This window comes from Leucopleurus acutus, assembly GCF_964270905.1.
Source record: "Leucopleurus acutus genome assembly, chromosome: 9".
Taxonomy (NCBI): domain Eukaryota; kingdom Metazoa; phylum Chordata; class Mammalia; order Artiodactyla; family Delphinidae; genus Leucopleurus; species Leucopleurus acutus.
Genome location: NC_139144.1, coordinates 41,001,053 through 41,026,125, shown reverse-complemented (window position 1 = coordinate 41,026,125; position 25,073 = coordinate 41,001,053). Strand labels below are relative to the sequence as shown.

At 34.3% G+C, this 25,073-nt stretch overlaps 1 protein-coding gene across 1 annotated transcript in view; it reads right to left on the bottom strand.

Moving 5' to 3' along the window:
* The window catches only part of AGMO (alkylglycerol monooxygenase), a 374,037-nt gene that overhangs the window by 148,995 nt on the left and 199,969 nt on the right, over positions 1-25,073 (bottom strand). The window contains exons 11-14 of the mRNA XM_082846263.1: positions 21,487-21,621; positions 19,903-20,019; positions 7,045-7,127; positions 977-1,082 (exon numbers count right to left, since the gene is read on the bottom strand). Of these exons, the coding sequence (XP_082702389.1) occupies positions 977-1,082; positions 7,045-7,127; positions 19,903-20,019; positions 21,487-21,621 (441 nt within the window). The remainder of the gene's footprint in view (positions 1-976; positions 1,083-7,044; positions 7,128-19,902; positions 20,020-21,486; positions 21,622-25,073) is intronic.

The following is a 25,073-nucleotide window of genomic DNA, read 5'->3' as shown; positions in this document are numbered from 1 at the left end:
CTATTAGGTTGTTTTCAGTCATTCCATTACAAATGACTAACTTTGCATATACATCAGTTTGCACACGTGTGAGCGTAACATTTGTGTAGCACAAATTCCTTGGAGTGGAATGCTGGGTCAAAGGGTATGAGTATCTGTAATTTGATAAGTATCACTGAATTGTCTTCCAAAGCGTCTGTCCCAACTTATAATTATTACACAATTATGAAAGTGTCTCTTTCAGTTTTCCATTAACACTGGAAAGAATATTAGCATCTATGTTTCATGCTTAAATAAGGTTACACAATGCACATTCCGAGGATGTTGGCGGGTTGCTCAGCACCAAAGTTAAACAATATAACCCTTGATTTAAAAGAATAAAACCATGTCCATTAAAACAACAGCGATGAGAATTATGTTTTTTAACAGTTATCTAAGATTCAAAATCATAAATATGAATGCAAAAGTTCAGTGTTCTTGGAAGATAAGTTTTAATCCTAACAGGTCAAATTAAACATATTTTTCAGTTGTAGAAAAATCTCAATTACATTAATGATTTTATTCCTATAGAATTATTAACTCTCGTAAGTAATTAACAAAACATCCTAGTCACAATTTTCACTTTAACAGCCTAAAAAGAAAAATCTCAAATGGCAGAGACTCTGCCAAAAACTTTTTGTAAAGTCACTTCTACCACTTGTTGAGAAACAACTACATGGCCTACTTTCTTTATAAACATCATGCAATGCAATTTGTCCAACCACTTTATGAAGGTTAATAGTATCCATCCAAATTTAGAGACCAAAAAACTGAGACTCAACAATATTAACTAGCTCAAGGTGACACAACAAATAAGTACTGGCACGTAAGTGAATGGGTAAAAATTTCCCACAAATACTAGTCACAAAATAAATAGACAAAAACATTGTTGAATGAATGAATTAAATATGCAACAGATGTTTAATCCTGCTATAGCTACCTAAAGCAAATATCTTACCTCAAAAGCAAATGACAAAGAAGGGATGAAAGACTTCAGATGACCCAATCTACACAGCATTAGGAACACCAAGCAACGGAAAGTTTCCAGAACAGCTGCCTTAGGTCTGAAATAAAATGTCATTTACATGCATTAGCTTTATTTTGTTTTGTTTTGTTTTGTTTTGTTTGCGGTACGCGAGCCTCACTGTTGTGGCCTCTCCCGTTGCGGAGCACAGGCTCCGGACGCATGTGGGATCTTCCTGGACCGGGGCACGATCCTGTGTCCCCTGCATTGGCAGACGGACTCTCAACCACTGTGCCACCAGGGAAGCCCTACATGCGTTAGCTTTAAATATGCTCTTTATTACCTGGTATAATTAATAGAGTGATATACACTTATTTGAATTTTCAAGAAACACATAGTATTTTAATATATTTGAGGAGCATGTGCCTCTGAAGCTGCTTGAAAAAAGGCATTAAACTAAGACACAAAATGCATCTTTTAAAGAAAATCTATTCTTTATCAATTTATTGCTTAGTTTGAGAACTGCTGAATTAGGGTGAAACATTTTCAACTAATAAATAAAATATTAGACAACTAAATTTCTAGGGTTTCAAGACTAGACTCCCCTCACTGACCCAATACCTTCAAACTTCATTCATTTAATAAATGACTTCTTAGGAGGACTCACATAGTTAACGACAGTACTCTTAAAATAATGAATGCTCGAATTAGGAAATATTGGGAACATGACAATGTGTAGTTAAGTCTAACATGATAGGCAGCATAGATCTTTATGAATTATTTTGTGATGAATATTTTCATTATATATAGTAGTCTTGAAATTCAAACTCTAACATATAAAATAGGTATATGTATTTAAAATGGAGTTGAGGGTCACACAGATAGGCATTTATAAATTGCCTTATAATAATAGGAATGAACAGCTACTTTATCGGATTAAAATACACTTCATATAATAGTCAACCAACATTTATTGTATAATTAAATATTTTCCTAAAAGACAAATGGTATTTTTATGTAAGGTGAATTTTCTAATAAAATATTATGGAATTAATGTCATTATAATAAAGTTATATTTTATTTAGTTAATTTAGAATATAGAGGTAAAGAAAAGTATAGAAAAATCTAAAATAGTGTATTTATTAAGCTTAAAAAATTCTTCTGCCATCAATTATGACATGTTGTGGACTTCCCTGGTGGTGCAGCTGTTAAGAATCTGCCTGCCAATACAGGGGACACGGGTTCGAGTGCGGGTCCAGGAAGATCCCACATGCCATGGAGCAACTAAGCCGGTGCACCACAACTACTGAGCCTGAGCTCTAGAGCCCACATGCCACAACTGCTGAAGCCCGTGCACCCAGAGTCCATGCTCTGCCACAAAAGAGTAGCCACCACAATGAGAAGCCTGCTCACCACACCGAAGAGTGGCCCCCGCTCGCCACAACTAGAGAAAAGCCTGTGTGCAGCCATGAAGACCCAATACAGTCCAAAATAAATAAATAATAAAATTAAAAAAAATTATGACATGTTGTTTCTATAAAATTGAATATAACATTTTTGTGCAAAAATAGACAACACATTTCTACCAAATAATTTAAACTCAGTTAAAACAGGGTGACAGTTTATGATTCATTTGCATCCAAGTAATGTGATTTTTGTGTATGTGAAAAAAATGTTAAGAAATTTTTTCCCTTGTAGAATAATCTTATTTCATTACTGTAAACTATTAGTTTTTAAATTGATATTTGGGTAATATTCAGTGATAAAACAGAAAATAAAATTTCTAATTTAAAACATTTATTTTTATTAATTCTGTTCTATCGTTTACTGTTTAACTTTATATTGTGAAATGAAACATACATAGGGAGAAGTACACAAAACAGAAATATGCAGCTCAATGATTTTCAACAAATAAACAACCATATAACCACTACTCAATAGCAGCCCCCCTCCAAAGACATCTCACCTCCTCAATACTTCCACCCTCCCTCTGTTGCAAAAAGAATCACAACCTGTTAGTTTATCATTTATGCTAATCATACCATTTCTTGCTCTCTTTTACTTATATTTTTATTGCTTTAGCATAAATTTCTAAAAACTGTTCTTTTTTTTTAAAAACTGTTCTTTACTCATCTTTTTTACTTTTTGTAAATGAAATTATATTGTCTGCACCTTTTTGTATTTAGCATCTTTCAATCAGTGTTGTTATTGAGATACATCTACGATTCTGCATGCAGCAGTAGGTCATTCTTCACTTGTGCATAGTATTCCACTGTGTGAACCTATGAATATTCATGCATCCATTCACCTTGTGAAGGACATTTGGATTGTTGGCCACATTTGTTTATTAGGAACAATGCTTTCTGAACATTCTTTCACGTGATTTTGGGGTGCATTGTTAGTATATATCTGGAATTGAATGGCCACGTTATAGGGTATGTGTGTGTACATACATATATATATATATATATATATATATATACATACACACACACACACACACACACGCACATATTCAAATTTAGTAAAATTCTCAAACAGTTTTTCAAATTAGGTATCACAATATAAACTGCCTCCTTTAGGGTGTGAGCATTCCAATAGGTGGTATTGTCAATTCTTTTAATTTTAGCCATTTGTGATACAAAGTCTTTGTTGCTTATAAAAATTGGCAAATACCATCTCCTACCTGAGAATTTTACTTTTGTACTGTCTTAATAAGAGTTAATTTTTGAAGAACTGACTTTCATAATATTATTCTAATCTAATTCATCAGTTTTATCTATGTGATTAGGGATTTCTGTGAACCATTTAATATTTTTACCTACTCCAAGGTTATAGAGATATGTTACTATACTATCTGCTGGAATCTGTACTGGCTTTCCTCTCACTTTTAAATCTGCAATCCCCTGACCCCAGAATTAATTTTTTATGGTGTGAAATATTTGTCAAGTTTATTTTTCTTATTCCTCTGTGGAAATTCAGTTTTACTAAGACCATTTATTGAAAAGATAGCATTTTCCCATGGCTGTGCAGGGACACCTTTGTCACAAATCAAGTCCATATATATGCATAGATCTGTTTCTAGGTTCTCTGTTCTAATCTTTGTGCCAATAAAACATGTATAATTACTGTAGCTTTATAATAAATCTTGATAGCCAGTAACTCAACTCCTGCCATTGTAAAAAATTCTCAAGATTGTGCTGGCTATTATTGGGCCTTTGCATTTCCATATACATGTATTTTAGAAAGGTCCTGTCAAATTCCACAAAGAAGAGACCTTTTATAATTTTAATTCAAATTGTACTGAATATGTAAATCAATTGCTGAAATTATAATCTTTACAATATTGAGGATTCTAATTTATGAATAGTTATCTCTCCAATTTTAAAAATTCTTTATTTTTCACAGTATTTCAATAGTTCTATAGTGTAGTTTAGAGATTTTGTACTCATTTTTTTAGGATTGGTTTTTCTTGGTATTTGATATATTTGATGCTATTGCATAAAGTTTTATATTTCCTAGTACATAAAAATATCGTTGATGATAATTTCTTTAAAACTTTTCTGAAATGCATCCATTAATTTGAATAAATTCCCTATAGATTCCTTAGATTTTCTAATTAATTCACTAATTAGCTTTTAGATTAACATAAATTAATTTTCTAATTAATTTATTAATTCCTTTCAAATCCTTATGGCTTTTCTCTTTCCTTTCTCCACTGACAGTTTCCAGCCCAGTGTTAAATAATGAGCATATCTAACTGCTTCCCAGTTTCAAAGGAAAATTTTCAACATTTCACTATCAAATGTGAAGCTTGCTATAGAAATTCGTATAAACAGTTTTTACTTCACCTACATTTTTGCTGGATATAGAATTACAGGTTAGCAGTAATTTTCTTTCAGCACTTTAAACATATCATTTCATTCTCTTCTGGCCTCCTTTGTACAGCGACATACCTATATCTCAGTATGAGTTCCTAAATAAGGCCAGAGGCAGGGGAGACTTTATATAAATATATACAATAAGAATAGCTTAATGTATCATAGGATATATTGTGGTAAAATCAATAGCTTGCTTATTTGGCCTATTTATTTGTATCCACGGAAACAAAAAAACTTCATTAAAAACATAAAACTATGCTATTGTTATTGGCTGATTGATAATTTTACTACATATATGGAACCAACAGAACTGTGATCTTTAAAACGTGATCCTGATTCTTTGGATCTGGGTAATTATTTCAGATTATCTTGTGACTCAGTTTTTCATTTTCTTTTCTTATGGCTTAGTATGCCTTTTATTTCTAATATAGAAAAGTAGGGATGGATAGAAAGCCAAATAAGTTAAATGATAAAATAAACACAATTTTTAAACTATAGAAGGAAATACGTTTAAACTTCTACACACCATTTACATATGACTATGTGAAGTGTGCCAGCCGCATCACTCTACCAAATGTTTATAGCGAAGGCATACTGTACACAGCTCCATTAACCATTTGGACCTGCATCTTGATGAAACTTCAGAATCTACTGATATTCCAGAGCAGCTATTAAGCATTTCTTAGGAAAGTGACATGATATTCAATATAGATTAAATGTATGTTTACTGGACTTTTACATTTAAAATTTCCTGAAAGTAATCTGGTTATTGGTTACCTACTTGAAAAACAATTACACTACAACGATGATAAGATTTCAAGAATGACTGAGCTTTTTTGCCATTTTTCACAGTTACATGTAAATTCTATAATACGTGAATTCCGGGGTCAAATTGCTTGGGTTTGTGTTCTATCTCTTAGTGTTCTTCTGTCTGACTTTAATAACCTGTAAAATGGAGTTTATAGTAATTCTTATCTTAAAGTGTTACAAGAAATAATTAAGCATTCTGTGGCACATATTAAGTACATAAGTATTGGTATTAGTATTAATTTTAATGATTGATAAATACTAAGCAATAACAAGTGGGTGTTTTGCTATATACCTTCAGCCATAAAAGCAATTTAAAATTGTTCAAGTGAATGTATTTACTGGCCAGAGTAGTATTTGAAACTGGATTCATTAAATACTATTCTGTGTGAGGGTAAAGGACATAAACTTTAAATATGCAGTTGGCCCTCCATATTCATGGGTTCTGCATCTCAGATTCAACCAACTGCAGATGAAAAAATATTTTTAAAAAATTCCAGCAAGTTCCAAAAAGCAAAACTTGAATTTCCCACTGCCAGCAACTATTTACATAGCATTTATATTGTATTTACAACTATTTACATAGCACATACATTGTATTAAGTATTATAAGTAATCTAGATAGATGATTTAAATTTATGGGAGCATGTGCATAGGTTCTGTGCAAATACTATGACAGTTTTTTTTTTTCTTTTTTGTTGTTTTGTTTTTTTTTGCGGTACGCGGGCCTCTCACTGTCGTGGCCTCTCCCGTTGCGGAGCACAGGCTCCGGATGCGCAGGCTCAGCGGTCATGGCTCACGGGCCCAGCCGTTCCGCGGCATGTGGGATCTTCCCGGACCAGGTCATGAACCCGTGTCCCCTGCATGGGCAGGCGGACTCTCAACCACTGCGCCACCAGGGAAACCCTACTATGCCATTTTACATAAGGGACTTGAGCATCTGCAGATTTTGGTATGGGGGTGGGCGGGGCTAGGTCCTGGGACCAATCTCTTGCCAATACCGAGAGACAACTATATATACACTTAGGTGTATATTCTGAACTGTTCAATAGCAAAGGAAAAATAAATAATTTTTAGGTTTTATTACATACTCAGAGTTATACTCTATGTTTTGCTGACTTAATCACTATATTTTATAAGTTTTCTTAATATACTTGAAAAACCTAAATTTCACTTAAAGGGCTTAGATTTAAAATGGACCTTTGATTTAAAACCAGACAAACCACTACTCTGTCTCATTTAAAATGAAGGTGTGAATTTGTAGTTTCAACTTTATTTTTTTAATAACAAACATTTGCTGAATTTCAAAATTTCACATATATTTTTAAAACCACATTATAAAGTTACATAAAATGAAAGAATTTCATTTCTTACTTTTGATCCAGAAGAAATCCAATGGAGGTCAAAGTCAGGATAATGAAGCAAGCCCTCAGAAGGAGAGTGACCTGTGATAGTACCTGTCAAACAAACACAGAGACCAATGGATCTTTAGATGAGTCATCCAAAGGAGCATCAGAATTTAAAGCTGACAATAACAGACTCAATTTTATTTTGTTATACCATTTGTTACTGACATTTTTCAAGAAGGTTGAATATGCAGAGAACATTTTGGTTTTCCTAATGTCATTTAGTTATCTTGTTGGACACTTGGAGAATGAATTAGACAATTCTAATGATGTTTTGCTTAAAGTGTTCTTTCTAATAATTCTCCTTTGATGTTTTGGCTTTCGTAATTCTTTGAAACACGCCTCCACATATGGAGAAATCACTTACATTTTTATGAATAAATATCACATTTCAATGGTTATTTTTAATATCACCAATTCTTCGTGGTTTCAAACCCAAAAGTGTCTTTAATAAAGAAAATACTTAAAGGAGAATGTGTTATGAGTGCAAACACATACATGAAAGAAATTATGCACATCCACTCACATTTTTATTTGATGAAATCTGTATGTTCCTCTGTACATGTCAAGGGTCCTTTTTTGAATTAGTAACAAAAACCACATATTTCTTTGTTATAATTATAAATTAATTATGCATTTTGTTTACATGTAAAAATATAATAATAATATTTATTGAGCATCTACTGTTTTATAGCTTCCATGCTATGTGTTTCACACATGCTAATTCTTTTCATATTCCCAACAAACTTGCAGAGTAGGTATCATCATATATGCTTCATATGTGAAAAAACAAAGCTGGAATCAAAAGATGAAGTAACTTTTCCAACATCACACAGAAATAAATGATGCCTCTGAAATTCAAAACAGACCTACCTGACCCTTAAGTGTGACAATGGTAGAACACATATGAGCAACAAACTTAAAGGGGGCAGAAGCAGAGATCTATGCTGAAGTTACATAGCTCATGTTAGGGCCAGATGGTTACCACTTCAGATTGAGAGTGGATCAGTAAAAGCAAGGAGTTAGACGCACAGCCAATGGACGATTTCCCTACTCACTGATGGTATTTATGTTTCACCTTTATGAGAACACTGAAGGTTGTTTTATGTTGGCTAAAATAGTGATTGAATGCTCTCTCTTTTTTCTTTTTCCTGAAATAACTAGAGGTAATTTCAAGTCATTACTAACTAATATACACACCTACAACTAAGTAGCATCTGTCCAAAGTTATAAACAAATGTTTGTTACCAATTGCAATTGCTGCTCACATCCAATATCTCAGTTCCGTATCAACTTCTAAATCAGTGCTGTCTCTCATGGCCAACTTTTTACACCTCCCTAGTTACTTTCTAAATGCCTACAATGGCACCCAGAATTGCCAAGGGGCTTTAACCCTCCAGGACAATAGTTTAGTAGAAGAGTATTGTTGAGTGGTCAAAAAACTGAATAAAAAGTGTCAGAATGTTTAGGAATATGGAGACAGTGCTGGATATCAGATATAGGATAAGGAGTTCAGTGAACTCCAGAACGTTTGAATGGAGAGCAGGAGAGTACTATTTGGGTATGTGGAATTCCATGGTGGCTGCTTTGGGACAGTAAAGCGGAAAAACAAAAACAAAAACAAAACAAAACCAAAAACACACCAGAAAAATATTTTCTTGGTGGTAGAGGTAACTAGGTGTGCTTGAGTAGATTAATGTTTGCTTAGGGGAACTATTTTGTCTCTAAAGAAAAATGCTTCTTACACCATTATTGCTTCTTTTTGATCTTTTAGGGAAAAATTAATATGGAAGGGAGAAATGATTTGTGCCCCAAACCTATAGCATGATTTTAAATGCTCTATAAGAATGCAGCACTTGAAATTATTTGAACCTATTAGCCATGTAACCAGTCAAATTGTTCAGCATTTCTAAGCCTCTCTTATGTGTTCAGTATATCTGAAATAAAATATGAGTTTGGCAAATACTATAATAAAGTACTTAGAAGAGTGCTTGGCATAAAGTAAGAAGTCAATCCGTGATATGATGATTATCATTGTTATTATATTCAGGCTATACTAATTTTCTAAATGGCTCTTAGGCTAATCTTAATTAATTACAATAAGTTAAGGAAGCACAAATAAAAGGTTTATTAGCTTTTTCAAATATCACAGGAAATTCAGAGACAGGACAAAATATATTTTTTGTTTTGGTTAGGGAATTTATGATACCTGGACAGAAAAGAATAAAGAACTCCTCTCTCCACAAATTGCTTCCTGGCTAATGGTGTCTGAGTGAAAACCAACTTAATACAGCTATCTGGCTGCCTAGTGAAGCTTCTACTTGGCTATTACACATCTGAAACTTAGGCTGCCTAAAACCCTGTATTTGATTTCCTTCTCCACACCACACGCTCCCCACTTCTCTTCGTTTTAGGGATGGTACCCACAGTTTTTCATTTGCTCAAGCCGAAAACCCGTAACTCATCCTTGACTCTTTCTCTCACTATCTACTTCTAATACATCAGCACTATATTTGAAATACATCCAGAATAAAGATATTTGCTACAAACAGCACACACAAAAAATACCATGTTTCACCCCCAACATTATCTCTACTATATTAAAATACCCTCCTAACTGGTCTCTCTGATTCTAAATTGTGTGTCCACCTATCCTGGCTTCCCTCCCCTGGTATGTAGCCAGAGCTATCTCTTTAAAACTAAGTCATTAGTTTTAAACTAAGTCATATTATATCATTCTTATGTTCTAAATCCCCCAGGAGCTTGAAATCTCAGTAAGAATAAAGCTCAGAATCCTTACTCTGGCCTCTACACAACATACCCACTATTATCATATAATTCCTGAATCATTTCTGTCTTTCATTCTTATGCTACATCAGAAATTTTGCTCTTCCTTGAATATGACAAACATCCTTCCCATTCAAATCTGTTTCATTTGTCTCTTAGGCTTGAAATGACTTCCCACAGTGACCCTTATGGTTTATTCCTTCATTCCATTCAGGTAACTACTGCATGCCCTTGTTCATCCTGTATAAAATAGTACTTCTCCACAATGCTCTATAACCTTATTCTGTTGTATTTTCCTCCATACAACTTATCACGCCCATACACTTATACATTTGCTTGTTTGTTCATTCTCTAGCTGTTTGTTGTCTGTCTTCTCTCACTCCCTAAGAGAGGTTTTATCTTTTTATTCACTATTATATCCCAAGTACCTAGGACACTGCCCAGCACATAGTCAGTAGCTAATATGGTTTTTGAATGAATGACTGAATTATTGAATTATTTTACATTTGTGTTTATTATTCATACCTTTAATATAATTCTAATTGGCTTAATAAATAATTTAATATCACATTAATATTTAATTTAATATCAGTATTCTAGTCCTTAAAATTAAAATTATTTAATAATTTAATATACGAAATGCTTGTGTTAAATATTTAAAACATTAACTACTTTAATATTTCTATGTTTAATTTCTTAAAGAACAAAACTGTCCTAAAACTGTTTGAGTTTAAAGGAAACTAAGATTACCAGAAGAAGAAATCCAATATTGAACACATGCTTCCTTTAGAGTCCATTTTCCTATGAAACTCTTAAGTTTTTCCATATTACATCCTTTGATAGGCTAATCAGTTGATCTTCTCTGCCTTCTGCACATTCATTCCATGAATATGTATTGAGCATTTGCTAGGAACTGTGGTAAATAGGAGTTTAAGAGAGTGAGCCAGAAAGACAAAATCCCTGCCTAGAAATCACACTACTTTAATCCGTGCTGGTAGGACCATAGTCCAGCTACACTAGAGCAAGAAGGAGGGAAAAGTAGGGCTTCCCTGGTGGCGCAGTGGTTGAGAGTCCGCCTGCCGATGCAGGGGACACGGGTTCGTGCCCCGGTCCGGGAGGATCCCGCATGCCGCGGAGCGGCTGGGTCCGTGAGCCATGGCCGCTGAGCCTGTGCTCCGCAGCGGGAGAGGCCGTGAGAGGCCCGCGTACCGCAAAAGAAAAAAAAAAAAAAAAAAAAAACAAAGGAGGGAAAAACAGAATAGACTTTATAGACTTTGACCCCTGTAAATACTTAGCCTCCTGTCTTTTAAACAAGATGTGAAATGACATGAAGCTTGTTAATTTTTTATAACAGTACAATTTCATTTTTCATTGGGTTTACTACCATTTTACACCATTCACTGCTAGGATATCTTTCATGTAAGATATTGCTGTCCTAAAGTGCTAAAATGGAATTATTCTAAATTAGGCTTTGAATATATTATAAGTCTTTATCACAAAAAATGAGAAGGTCCATAACTATAAAAAGCTTATAAAGCAAGGAATTAATTTTCCTCCTTTAAAATTATCTTTCAAATCCCAAGCGGTTTGGTAGCTCTTATTTCCATAGGTTTCTCAGTGTGGGAATTGCTGTCCAGATTTTTATGCTTGAAAAAAGCAAACATCCCTGCAACTTTAAGTAGATGAGAAAAAATACTCATGAGGCAACGTTAACTACATAGGAACTCAAAAATTACAATTACATGTTTGATGCAATGTTGCTTAAACAATTAATGAAGGTGTGAGAAGTCCTCCCTTTGCCCACAGGTATATAAAGAAAGCCTTTTTCTTCTCGAATGGGGATATCACCCTCTTACTATTCCACAGAAAAATTCTGGTGATCAACATAATTACCTTTCATGTTTTCCCACCCGACAAATCTCACAAAGGGAAATATCAGACCCATACACTATGTCCTAAAATAATAGTGTCTGTATGCATTCTTTTTTAAAGAACTTTGTGTATTGTCAGAGGTAATTTGATAATATTTTCCATAGTTTTATTATAAGGATTTAGAAATGAAAATGTCTTGATTTTATTGTATCAGGGTTGTACATTTTTAGGATTTTCTGAAAAGATCTACTAAAGTCATTATTTTGACTCAAAATGTTCATCTTCCCAAACATCTGTAAAATAAGGTCAAAATTTTCCTAATACTTAAGTGTCTGTAACCTCTGATGTGAAGGCAGAAAATCTGGTTTGGGGCACACTTGCTCTGCTACCTCATCGTCCCTGTGACTCTGATGGCTCCTTTTAGATACCTTGTGCTGAAACCTAAGGCTTGAAGATGCTTCCCAATATTACAACATAGACACAAGAACAGAACTCAAGGTGATATCATAAAGCAATTTGTAATTCTATATGGATCTCAAGAATCTATATTGAAATAAGATCCTGTTTTTTAAAAAATATATAACAGTATTGACTATATTTTTTTCCAGTATTTTCAGAATGTTTGGTTACTGTTGAAGCATACATAAGGAAATATAATTAGAATGACCATTTTCTATAATTTCAAACAAGAAGCAAACTAGATAAATATATCAAAGGTGAAAATATATTGCCTAAAATGTATAACAAATATATAGTTCAGAAGCACTGAATTGGTATGGAATAGTGAGTTTCTACAAAAATGTGTAAGAAATAAAAGCAAAAAATTTTATTTTAAAAACTTTAAGTAACATAACTTGAAGAATAGTTATGTTGTAGTCATATTTCAATCTATGATTCCACTCTGTTAATAATGAATGTGCACCCAACTAAATAGAGAAACAAGGATTGATTTTCCCTCCCACTTGAAAACAAAACAAAACAAAGCAAAACAACATATCTGAAACAATTGTTTTCAAGACCCTGGACACCAGGCAACAAAGGTCTGTGATCCCAGGGAAACGGGATACAAATGACATGACCCGTCACTATTGCTCCAGGTTACTACCTTGAGAGAGTTTCTATGCTGCCACACAGAGGGAACTCAGAGGGGCCTGGTGGACTCCCTGATTTGAGGAGATGGAGCTGGGATTTGGGAGAAGCCAGGGAGGCTATTATTTGGAAGAGAGTACCAAAGAGGAGAGAGCTGCATAGACAGAACTCTATTCATCTGCAGCGGGTGCCCATCAAGTCTCGTATATCAGCTCATACATGTGAGGAGACTATCAAAGGTTAGAAAAGGACTAGAGCTTGCAATGCCCAGAGCTCACAACAGGGCCAGCTAGAGTACAAGTTCCCACCAGCCAGACTGGACAGCCTCAGGATTCACTGGGCATTGGGTAGAGAAATCTGTGCATTGACATATATACAATGGAATATTACTCAGCCATATAAAGGAATGAAATTCAGTTATTTGTAATGAGGTGGATGGACCTAGAGTCTGTCATACAGAGTGAAATAAGTCAGAAAGAGAAAAACAAATACTGTATGCTAATGCACATATATGGAATCTAAAAATTTGGTACTGATGAACCTAGTGGCAGGGGAAGAATAAAGATGCAGATGTAGAGAATGGACTTGAGGACACAGGGGTAAGGGGAAGCTGGGACGAAGTGAGAGAGTAGCATTGACATATATACACTACCAAATGTAAAATGGATGGCTAGTGGGAAGCTGCTGCATAGCACAGTGAGATCAGCTCAGTGCTTTGTGATGACCTAGAGGAGTGGGATAGGGAGGGTGGGAGGGAGGCTCCAGAGGGAGGGGATGTGGGGATATATGTATACTTATAGCTGATTCACTTTGTTGTACAACAGAAACACAACATTGCAAAGCAATTATACTCCAATAAGGATATAAAAAAAAAAACTGTGCATTGAGATTTTGAGTTTCCAAAGCTGAATTAAAGTATCTAATTTTTACATATTTTTAATAAGTCAAAATGAGATCTTAATTCAAATTATAAGCAGTTCATGGTTGGTTGTATTTATTGTATGATAGCTTTTAAAAGAGCTGCCTGATGCTAAACAAATTTTGAGACAGTACTAATAGTATGAAGATATATTTAACTTCACAGTTAATATTTCATTATTTGATGCAAATGGCATTTTTAAATGTTCAATTTCCCACTTTATTATATTTCAATATAGTGGACAAAAATAGATTTTTCACAGAAATTCACAGTGATCACTTTTCTAAGTTCCCAAAGTCTATGCTTATTAGACAGGTAGCTTTGGTTAATATCCTTCCTTTACTAATACACATTTATTACATTCATTTCATGGATTTAAATTATAATTGATGCTCAATTTAGCTCACATTTCTTTTTTCATATTACTTCAGTTACCACCTAAGAACTTTAGGAAATTAAATTAAATCCCAGTGGGCTGCACTGGAAGAAAACAGTATGTGCTGAATACTGACTTGAGAGGTTTCACGTAGGACCTAAGTTAGATCTAAATTGTGCAAGCGACACTCTCTGTTATGAGAGTACCACTAAATATATTGATTTTTCTAAGGGTCTATTAAAACATGTCAATATGAAAGCATTGGTTACAAAATTTTAGTGCCCATAATGTTTTACAGGGTACAGCAACCAGGGGAATTTAAGACTATAAAAACCTGTTTCCAAATTTATACTGGATATTCTCAGATGCCTCATATTGAAATATATCACCAAATAATCTGGGTTAGACATATCTACAGTAACTTTATTATATATTCTATTATAAGACCCTGTTAAATATTCAAACTGTTTTGAGTGTGTCTATTATTGAAAAGGATAGCATTGCCTTTACAGTTTTACTTTGGAAACATGCTAGTGCGTCCATATTTCCATTTCAAACCCATATTCATGATATCACCCCATGAGGTGGACCCTGGCAGCTGAGGAATTGATTTCCCAAGCATTACTAAACTAAAATCAACATAAAATACTGTGGGTCATATAACTAAACTAAACACTATATATTTAAATGTATACATTGCAAGTTTCAGTAAGAAAGAAGTGTGCCTTTTCCACCTTTTTGGTGGCCATCAAATTGCTATTTTGACTCCCAAAGTTATTTATACAGAACTTGCACACATTAAACAAGTAAGTATTTATCTACTCTGGTAAACGCATAAACAGAAAAGGCTGTGGGACTACATACAGCAGGGTCCGCAATTACACGTCAGCCACAACTTTTCTATGTGATTATTGGCTACAGTGAATCTGGAAAAAAAATATTGCTGTTGGATTTTAATGTCTTCAGATGCGTTTAAACATCCCTGAGACTAGAAAGAAACTATAGAATTTTGCAAATAAGCAAGCTTTTTTCCTATTTGTACAGCATGTTTTTAGCAAAGAAAAACATGTGTGGGAAACAAGCAAATGCACTTTTCAAAATTAATTTGTGTCAGGGATGAAGCTGTCTCCAACTCTAATTTTAATTTGAAAAGGATTTCATCACTTGATATTTCTCTTTGTCGACATATCTACATGAGTTTCTCATATAGTTTTTTTACGACAGTGGAAAAATCTTGTGAAAACCATGCTATGAGTTACATATTTTAACATACACCCTGTCTGGCTACATTTTAACCCAAGAAGCACTCACACATGCCTAGACCTTCAAATTCTCTTGGTGAGCTTAATATAAAGGCCTCTACTTCAAAATCAAAATGGGTAAATTTTCATTTTTATTTCTATGAATTAGGTTAATTTACTTTGAGACTGTATTTAGTACAACTAAAAAAAATTCAATAATGCAAACTGTACTCAGTATTGATCAGTATATCAAGAGTTAGATATTTAGATGTAGATGATATAGCTTTTCTTCTGGTGTTATTCAATTATCTAAACTCTATTAACGCAGGCATATTTTAATCATAACTTAGGTGAACAAATTAAAATAACAAAGTAGTTTAACAAAGTAATCAGTGATGGGTTAATTATGTAATACTTGAAGACATGATTATGAGACCTTAGGTTAAGCAATTAATAAGTCTAACCATTATGGTAGTTTGACATCTACTTGTGCACTGCTAAGAGTGATGTAATCCATGCTGCATTTAAGAAAGATTTGCTCCTGAAAGAAATTCTTGGGTTCAAACTTTGTCTCTTTTGAAGCTAAAGACAAATGAACCTGCTACAATTTGGAATTGGTGACATTAGTTGTAGTACATGTATGAACCAGCAAATAATAAGCCATTATATATTCTTCCATGATGTTTTCAAAGCATTTCTGGTCACATCATATCCTATTTCTTTTTTTCAGTCCACAAAATGGAAACCAGAATTTAAATCATTGTTTTCTCCTATGATCAGGAATGAGTTTTTCTGTAGTTTAAAAAAAAAACATTGTACTTGCGCAGAGAGAACATGTGAACTTGTCTAGTGTCCAAAATTGGAGTCACTATGTGTAGCAATTTGGGGTTATTAATTTTAAATGCTAAAAACACAAATACATATGGACAATACCAATCGTTAAAGACTTTAAATAATGTTTAAAATTGAAATGGCTTTCTTCAATATATTATCCAATAGTCTCTGCAGACATCTTGTAAACCTATTTTATTTAGTAGGACACACTGTGACATACACTGCTATTTGCCCAACCAGAAAATATCCCCTATATCTTCTATACTAATACTATGCTGATTTTGTCCAGGTATAAGAAAGGGATGTACTCAGAGGCAAAGTGAACCCTTTATCCCCAGGGCATGAATTATGCTTGGTATAATTCATTCATGGTTAATTCATGAACTAGTGTTAGTTATTCTTTCAGTGTGGGCATGTGAATCAGTCCTGAGCAATGAGACATGAAAGGACATTTGCTGAGAAATACTCTGGGACTTTTTTCCCCTCCTTCTTAAGCGAAATTTACAAGATGCTCTAGGAGAACTGAACTTGCTGCCTTTGGTCACAGTGTGAGGACATGATGCCTTGAGTTGCTGTAATTATGATGATGAAAGCCCAGAGAACTGTAGAGAAGCCTTTTTGGAAACTCCACATGTTTGAATTGCTGAACTAATCAATCCTGGAAATACTCACCTCTGAATTTTCAGTTATACTTAAGCCACATTTAATTGGATAATCTGTTTCTTAGAACAGAAGATATCTAATGGACACTCATATCATAGATACTTTAAAATGATATCCTACAGGAAGGTTTATTATGTTACTAAACATTTATGAGTGTTCAAAGAATATTCTTTGAAAAGAAGTTCAAATCACATAGTATTTAGGAGTGAGAAGGATTCATATAGATCTAACATTTGTTATTTTTGCCTACTTGAGTCTATTTCCTTTTTTCCAGAAACTATCATCTCAATATGTCTTTCAAGCCTTCCTATCACTGGCCCTGTCCTCGCATTGATAGATTAAATGGTCTGTGATCCAGGCCTGATCACTTTGATGGGTTCAGTGATACCCAGATGAACCCACCCATAACATCAGACTCCAACTTGGAACTTTCACTTCTGGAGTTCCTTGTGTGGAAGTATTTAAAGCTAGAGCTGCTGGTAACCATCTTGCTACCATGAAGGTTGAGAGCCTGTAGGAGAATCTGCTTTGAGAAATGCATAACTGCAGAAAAGAATGAGAAGATTCCTGATGAAGTTACTTGACTCACTGGATCCAGCACTGCCTGAAGAAGAAAAACCCCAGACTCTTCAGTTATATGAGTTAATAAATTCACCCTAAGTTGAATTTCTGTCATATACAACCAAAGAGTCCTTCTTAATACACTCAGTGACCTATTTTGAGTAGACTTATTTATAGAACTCACTGTGTGAGTCATATGGAATACTTAGAATTGTTCCAATAGAATATACTGTGATTTTTACAATGGTATCTAATTATTAAATATAATTCCATAGGCTTTATATATTAAAATTATTTTAAAAAACTTAGACTAATTTTTCTGTGTATATTATTTATTAACTTCTATTACGGAGCTTTCATGGACAGACTGACATCTTTCAATAGCGCTTACTTAATCTTTGAAAAAGGTAATTTATCTTTTTTGAATTCACTGCCTACTAATCCTATTTGTATTCATCTGCATTTTTTCTAGACTCTTGTATTATCTTAGACTTTTTCACACTATTTTTTATGTCTAAAGATAACTTCTGTTATGTTTTTTAATATCATTGTCTGTTCACACTGTATAATGGATACTTTTTTTGCTCTTTTAATGTACTAATTCTCGCTTTAGTTGTCTTTAAACTGCCAACGAAGTCATTGACTTCCTTATGTCCATTATATTTTTGTGTTCTAGAAGTCTAATTTGATTATTTCTAAATGTGTTTCATCATTGTTTCTTGATTTTCCATAATTTCTAATTTCTTTTTAATTTCAACTTTTGCTTCTTCAAATATATTAAATTTACTTAATTTATCTTTTAATTGATTTTATTTACAAAATCTGTTTTTTTTTTGAGGGTATAATTCTGTCGCTTGTTGTTTCTGTTACTGCTTTGTCATAGTGGCTTTCTCCTAGTGTGTTTCTGTGCTTTTTATCTCTCAGTTCATCATCACTGAGACATTACCTGGGGGGACTATGCTGAGACCTGAGTTTGAGGGGATTGCTCTAAGCATGATTTGAACATGGGTCTTTTAAACATGAGTCCTAATCTGAGACTACACACTTAGTTTAGGTTTATAAATCAATGGTTAGTGTAAATCCTGGATCCATATCTGAGTGAGAGGTGGTTTGTAGTCAAAAATTCTCAGGGAAGGCTTTTTTTTGCCTCCTCAAAGCCAAGTCCAGTATGGGTAAGTTTCCTTTTTACGTTTCTTTTTCTCATCCTCCTCCCCCTCCCCTTGCTGAGAGTATTTCTTTTGCTTTCAGTTGTTTTACTTGAAGTTTTTTAACTGACTTTCCACCCACGTAGGCTCTCAGCTTTGTTTCGAGTCCCTTAAGGTCTTGATCAACAGAGATTTTTCAGTGCCTGGGATAGCTGTCAGGAAGAGCACCTCATTGGATTTGCATTTTCTCAACATTTTTAGCCTCTAAGGAGTACCTCAATTTTTTTGCCTACTCATCTATGCAGTGTATTTAAAGGTTTTTCTTAAAAATTACATTTTGTCCAGCAATTTTAGGTGTTTGATATGCCTTAAAAAGAAGTAGGTGTATTTAACCCACCATTTTGCTAGAAATGGAAGTCCGCTTTCCCTGTTTCTTTAGAGTGTAAACATTACTCATACAGTGCTGCTATGTGAGGCCTCAACATCCCTGACTCGGTGAGGTTCTTTCATGAGGTACATACTACCTTGGTAACAAAGTGAGATACTGATTTTTCATTCTTCTGTCACCCTATTTTCAATTTCACCTACTTCCAAGTTAGTTACTTTACTATAATTTATGTACCGCTTTGAACTATTGTAAATCCTTTTTGGAAGAATATAATATGAATAAATCTGTGAAACAAAGCAAATATTTAAAAATACCTCTGTTTTTAATCTTTTTATGGTTTACAGTGCATTTTTACATATATTATGCTATTTTTGTTTTCTCCAAAATATAGGCAGTGAGGGTATTCTCATGTTGCCAAAAAATGATTCCCCAGGTGGTAATGCCCGAATCAGAATCCAGATTCTAAACCCTGGTCCAGTGCTCTTGTGCTTCAGGAATATTTCAAATATTTAGAAAGGACAAAATAAATGAAGTTAACTGTACATTGCAAACCCCCTGAACTCAAGTTATCAGGGTATTCTTTAATTGAAGATAAGCATGTTGAAATTGCTATAAAGTCTGCTTTCCCCAACACATTTAATTCTAGCTTCTGAAATACTTCTTTTTATTGTTGAAGAATTTATTTGTGACAAATCATTTCCTACTTATATTTTAGATCAATTATATACCATTTGATGGACATCTTATACACAACACTTTGGATACAATTAATTAACTTACATTAATTAAATTAATTCTAGAAGAATCAGTTTACCTGTTTAAATGTGAGACATTGCCAAAATTCAAAGATTATTACAGAAAAGAATAGAGCACAGCTATAATAGAGCTTATTTTCATCTTCAAAGTGACAGATAACTTTTTCACACTCTATTTAAAATGAGCACCACTTACAGCTTTATCTGTATAGGTCTCTTCATAAAATGTTAGTATCAGAGCAAACTGTACAACTGCATATGTCTTTAATAGCCGAGATGCTGCTGATGAGAAGGGAACTTCTTCCCCCTTGACCTAGGAAGATAAGAAAGAAGCCTTTCCATTATATTGTTCCCTTATCTCTCACATTGAAATTCACACTAAGTGAAGAGGAGATATGCAAAAAGAAATGAAAGGTTTTGCTATCTTTTTTAATCCTCGAAATGACTCTAACGTTTATTACTTTGGATAGAAAAAAATGTAAAAATTAGGAGACTTGTTTTTCATTTCAGAAGCATTATGATTCTGATCTACTCTGCTTTATATAGAGCACTGTAAGAATTGATACTGATGATTAACATAAGCAAAATGAACATGTAATATGAAATATGAAAATATGTCCATGATTATACATCAAAGTATAGCAAAAGAGAAAATGGAAGGTGATTTGGGATAGTGTAGATATTCATGCTTCAAAGGCAAATACTGTCTTATTGAAAACAGCTTTCCCAAACTACAGTTTCCCAGAAATAATATAATCCTATCCTTATAATGCAGATTTAGGCATCGATATGATTTTAAAACATTCACTTTGAATTATCTATTGCAAAAAAGGAAAATAATAAATGAACTGTAGCTGACTAGACTTTCTGGAGCTGAAATAAGCAAATTATTTTCACTTATATCAAGTCAGATCATTGTTATATAACTAACTGTGAACATAACCAAGTGTCTGGAAATTCCAACACAGCAGCTTTCATAAGTGGATGAGAAAATATCCTTATTCAGATCAGGATTTTTGAAAAATAACAATATTCAAATAAAACATATTTCATTTTCTTGAATACTGGCTAATTTTTATACTCATAATTATCTTTCAAATCAACAGTAGCTTATTGTTTCTATATTACTATCAATGACAGTTATTTTGATAAGCAATCTCAATACATATCCTAAATGATTGGAAAGAAATTCCTTTTCCTCCATTTCATAAGAGAAATTCCATATTGAAACTGTATTTTTCATTTGATTTTCAGTGTTTTAAACCTCTACCTTGTTTATTTTTAGTTTTTCATGGGATTTCTGTATTTAATGCTACTACGCCACTATGAAATGAATAAAGTTGTAATCTAATCTAATAACCACATCATTTCGGTATGACTTTAGACCTTTTATTCTGGAGACCTCAGTTTTTCATGGACAAAATGAAGGCTCGACTGAATCTTCTCTAAGCCTCTCTGTGACGGATCCATAAGTGTCTGTGTGGTTTCTGCACTACACAAAGGCTCTCGGCTGTGGGTCTGAGCCAAGAAAACCAGCCTCTGCTGCTCTGCCCCAAACCATGCTCCCTAGTAAGAGGCAGTGTCAGTCTGGGAGAAGGCACCCCTCTTAATGGCCCCTAGGTGGTGTCCACTTATTAATTTACACATTACAGGGCTGTATCTGCCTAAGGGAACATCTTTTTTCAGATTTGCATGAAGTCAGCATGTATTACAGGCCGGCTGTAGACCTGACAATATGAAATTAATCTTTGCCATCATCGAATTCGTGAACTTTATTTACCTCTGGAATTTCTTCAATCAGTCCAAGTCTTGGTTTACCTGGACCCCATCCTGGTCCTTTAAATATGACAGAAAACTTATTGAAGAATCCAGGTGTGGCCCAGAATGTAGTCCATATGGTAAGTAAATGGTGGAACTAGAAGAATAAAAATATAGTCTATTTAAGATAAGAAAAGACCATAACAAAAAAGATTAAATACATTAAATCATGGATTTTATTTTATTGTTTAATGTAACTTACAAATTATTCTTTAATATATAGGTTATGTATAATTTGCTAATATTGATTAATATGCAATTGCATTATAAATTGAAATTCATTCTATGCATTCTGCATACGTTTACATTTAAATGTGTTCTTGTCAATATTTCTGAAGCTCCACAAAATTATAAACAGGAAATTTAATAATAGGGCAATTGTTTAGAAAATTAGCAAAGAATAAAAAGTGAGTTCAGAGAATTTGCTTCCAATGGATTTAACTAGCAGCCTGTGCACTCGACAGCCATATCTCGCTAAATGGTTTTTAAAGTTGAACATGGAATCATACAAATATTGCATATCTGTTATATATTTTTAAAATAATCTTTTATTTAATGTATTGAATTACAGACAAACACCTCATTTTAAGAAAAAATGTTCAAAACCATTTCTGATGGTAGACCTCTGAGGATTAAATAGATAGACCACATTCTGTAATAGGAAAAGTTTGCTGAGTCAGAAGTTTACCTTGAGGCTTATAGCAGGAATTCACATTCTTTAAATAACACACATTTGATATGTATAAAGTTAAAAGTATGCCCACACATGACAAGGACTCAACAAATACTGGCTATTAGGATAAATAGCTATACATATCATATATATTATAAAAATGTATCATAGGATTAAAAATAATCCTAGATATTGGGCATCAGCTGTTGACTCTCGAAATGAGTTCTATTATACATGTAGTGATAAATTAATGTAGAAAGAAGTTATGGCTCTATCAGAATTTGTGGTCTCATTGGTATTTTCACTATCTCTTACAGAATTTAAACTGCTAGTATTATAAAAATTGTTTTTAAAATTACTTGAAATATTATAATAAGGAATCTGAAGCAATTAAGCAACAATGTAGGATTTAGCTGAGCAGATTTTAAAGAAAAAGGAAATGTTAGATGGAAACTTATCCTGAGGATCTGCAATAATAATAACATAGAAAATTAATGTTACAACACGCATTAATATACTTACCTGTTTTGTTATTTTAAAAACTGAGTACAAGACTTCCCTGGTGGCAGAGTGGTCAAGAATCCACCTGCCAATGCAGGGAACACAGGTTTGATCCCTGGTCTGGGAACATCCCACATGCCGCAGAGCAACTAAGCCCATGCGCCACAACTACTGAAGCCTGCACGCCCTAGAACCCACACGCCACAACTACCGAGCCCATGTGCCACAACTACTGAAGCCCATGCGCTCTAGGGCCTGCATGTCACAACTACTGAGCCCACGTGCTGCAACTACTGAAGCCTGTGCGCCTAGAGCCCGTGCTCTGCAACAAGAGAAGCCACCGCAAAGAGAAGCCCGCGCACCACAGTGAAGAGCAGCCCCCACTCGATACAACGAGAGAAAGCCTGCGCGCAGCAACGAAGACACAACACCACCAAAAAAAAAAAACAAAAAGAAAAACCTGACTGAAAATTTACTGCTATCATTCTAGACACAAACCATGAGAATACAGGGCTTTTAAATAAGGAGTACTTTCTCACTTACTTGTTTTCCAATGCCCTGAAACTCTTGGACTGCAAAGGAAAGCAAAATGAATGGTCTATACCTAGTGTCAAAGGGGAAAAAATCCTCTCCATCTAACAGGGGCCATCCTAAGGTGCTTTTGATGCCTCTGATGGGAGGTTGAGAAATTTAGCTAATATAAAGGAATACAAGTGAAAGTAAATACATGATTTTGTAGGTTTAGGAACTCCTAATTATTACAACTCGCTGATTTGATATTTCTTACAATATAAGTGAGTATGTAGGAGACTAAAACTTAGACACAGTTGTGACAACTATTATGCTAAAGGCAATGTTTACATGAGGGCAGATTTAGCAGCAGCTCATAAAGACCTATGACTGAATACTGTGTCTCCAAATCCTAATCATCCAACTCCTTGTGCAGCTCATGTGATGCAGTTTTCAACTTCTTATTGTATCTCGAATATGAACCCCTTTTCCTCCATGTGTGTACACTCCCAAAGTCTTGCTAGCTAAAGGATTGCCATGAACCAGCAGTGTCGGCATCTCCTGGGAGCTTGTTAGAAACACAGTATCTTGGCCAGATTTCAGACCTACTGAACCCTACTTTAATAAGATCCTCCCATGATTCATATGCACATTAAGTTTGAAAGGCTCTCTCCTAGAGGGTAGAGACCAAGCTGTATTTCCTTCTTAATCTCTACATTATGAAAACAAGACCACGCCCAGTGAAGAAGTGGCTCTCAATGTATTATCTTGAAACTGATTTCAGTTCTATAAAGAACGTACCTAGAAATGTTTATTATTAAGGAAGTACCTGGATTCTCCTGAAAAAAATCTCTCATATTCTTGGTAATGCCTAACCAAAAGAAAGAGAACCAAAGACAGAGAAAGAAATGTCACTAGTTGAGAAGAAAGAAGAGAAATAATCAACTTTTCTCTTCTGAACAGAGACATAAAAATGCCTTTCACTTGAAAATTGAGTTAATCAAGTTTGGGGCTTGGCCTTCAACCCACCCTACTTAGGTTAGCATCTGACAAACTGTGTTTAGGCGGGGGAATTATTTAAATCCTGAGAACCTCAGTTTCATCCACCAAAAAACTGAGGTTAAAAAGAACCACTACCTTATAAGGTTTTAGTAATGGTTAAATTAAACATGTGTGCTGTTAGCAATGTCCTGCACATAGTAAAAGTTCAATAAATGTCCATTTATTTTGTTACTTTAACTTTCTTTAAAAACCTTGAAGAAGTAGCTTTGAAAAGCAGACCCAACATGAACCTGTACTTTCTTCCCTTTCTGAATGCTGTATATCCAGTCCCCTGGACAGAGCTGTCATTGACTGATCTCTTCATTTTTTCAAGCATTTTTATCTTTTTCTCATTTATTAGTCCCGACCCCTGGGAGTGTCTGCGGTGCTCTGCTACTGACGGATCAGAGCTTCACAGACATTCCTTATTTCTCTAGTGCCAACCATTGAGACCAGCGAACAACCAATACCACATGTCTGACAGAAAACTGGTCCAGGGCAACAAGTCTTAGCAGGTGAGGCAACGTGCAAACCTAACCAACCCGTAATAGCTCCTGACACCTCCGTCCAAGAAGAGGAGGGCAAAGGCCTCACCCTGAATTTCTAACCAGAGTCATGCAGGCTTGAAGCAAATATTTTTCTTACTCTGGGATCAGCCTTAATTATACATTTTACTACCGCTCCTTCTGAATACATGAATATATTTCAGGTCTATTCTGAGAAAGGGTATGTTTGCTAAAGAGCTATTTCTTTTAATTCTAGGTAACAGACATATTTTAAAATTCTTACAATGAATTGTTTCCAAATGTATTCTGCCCAATTTG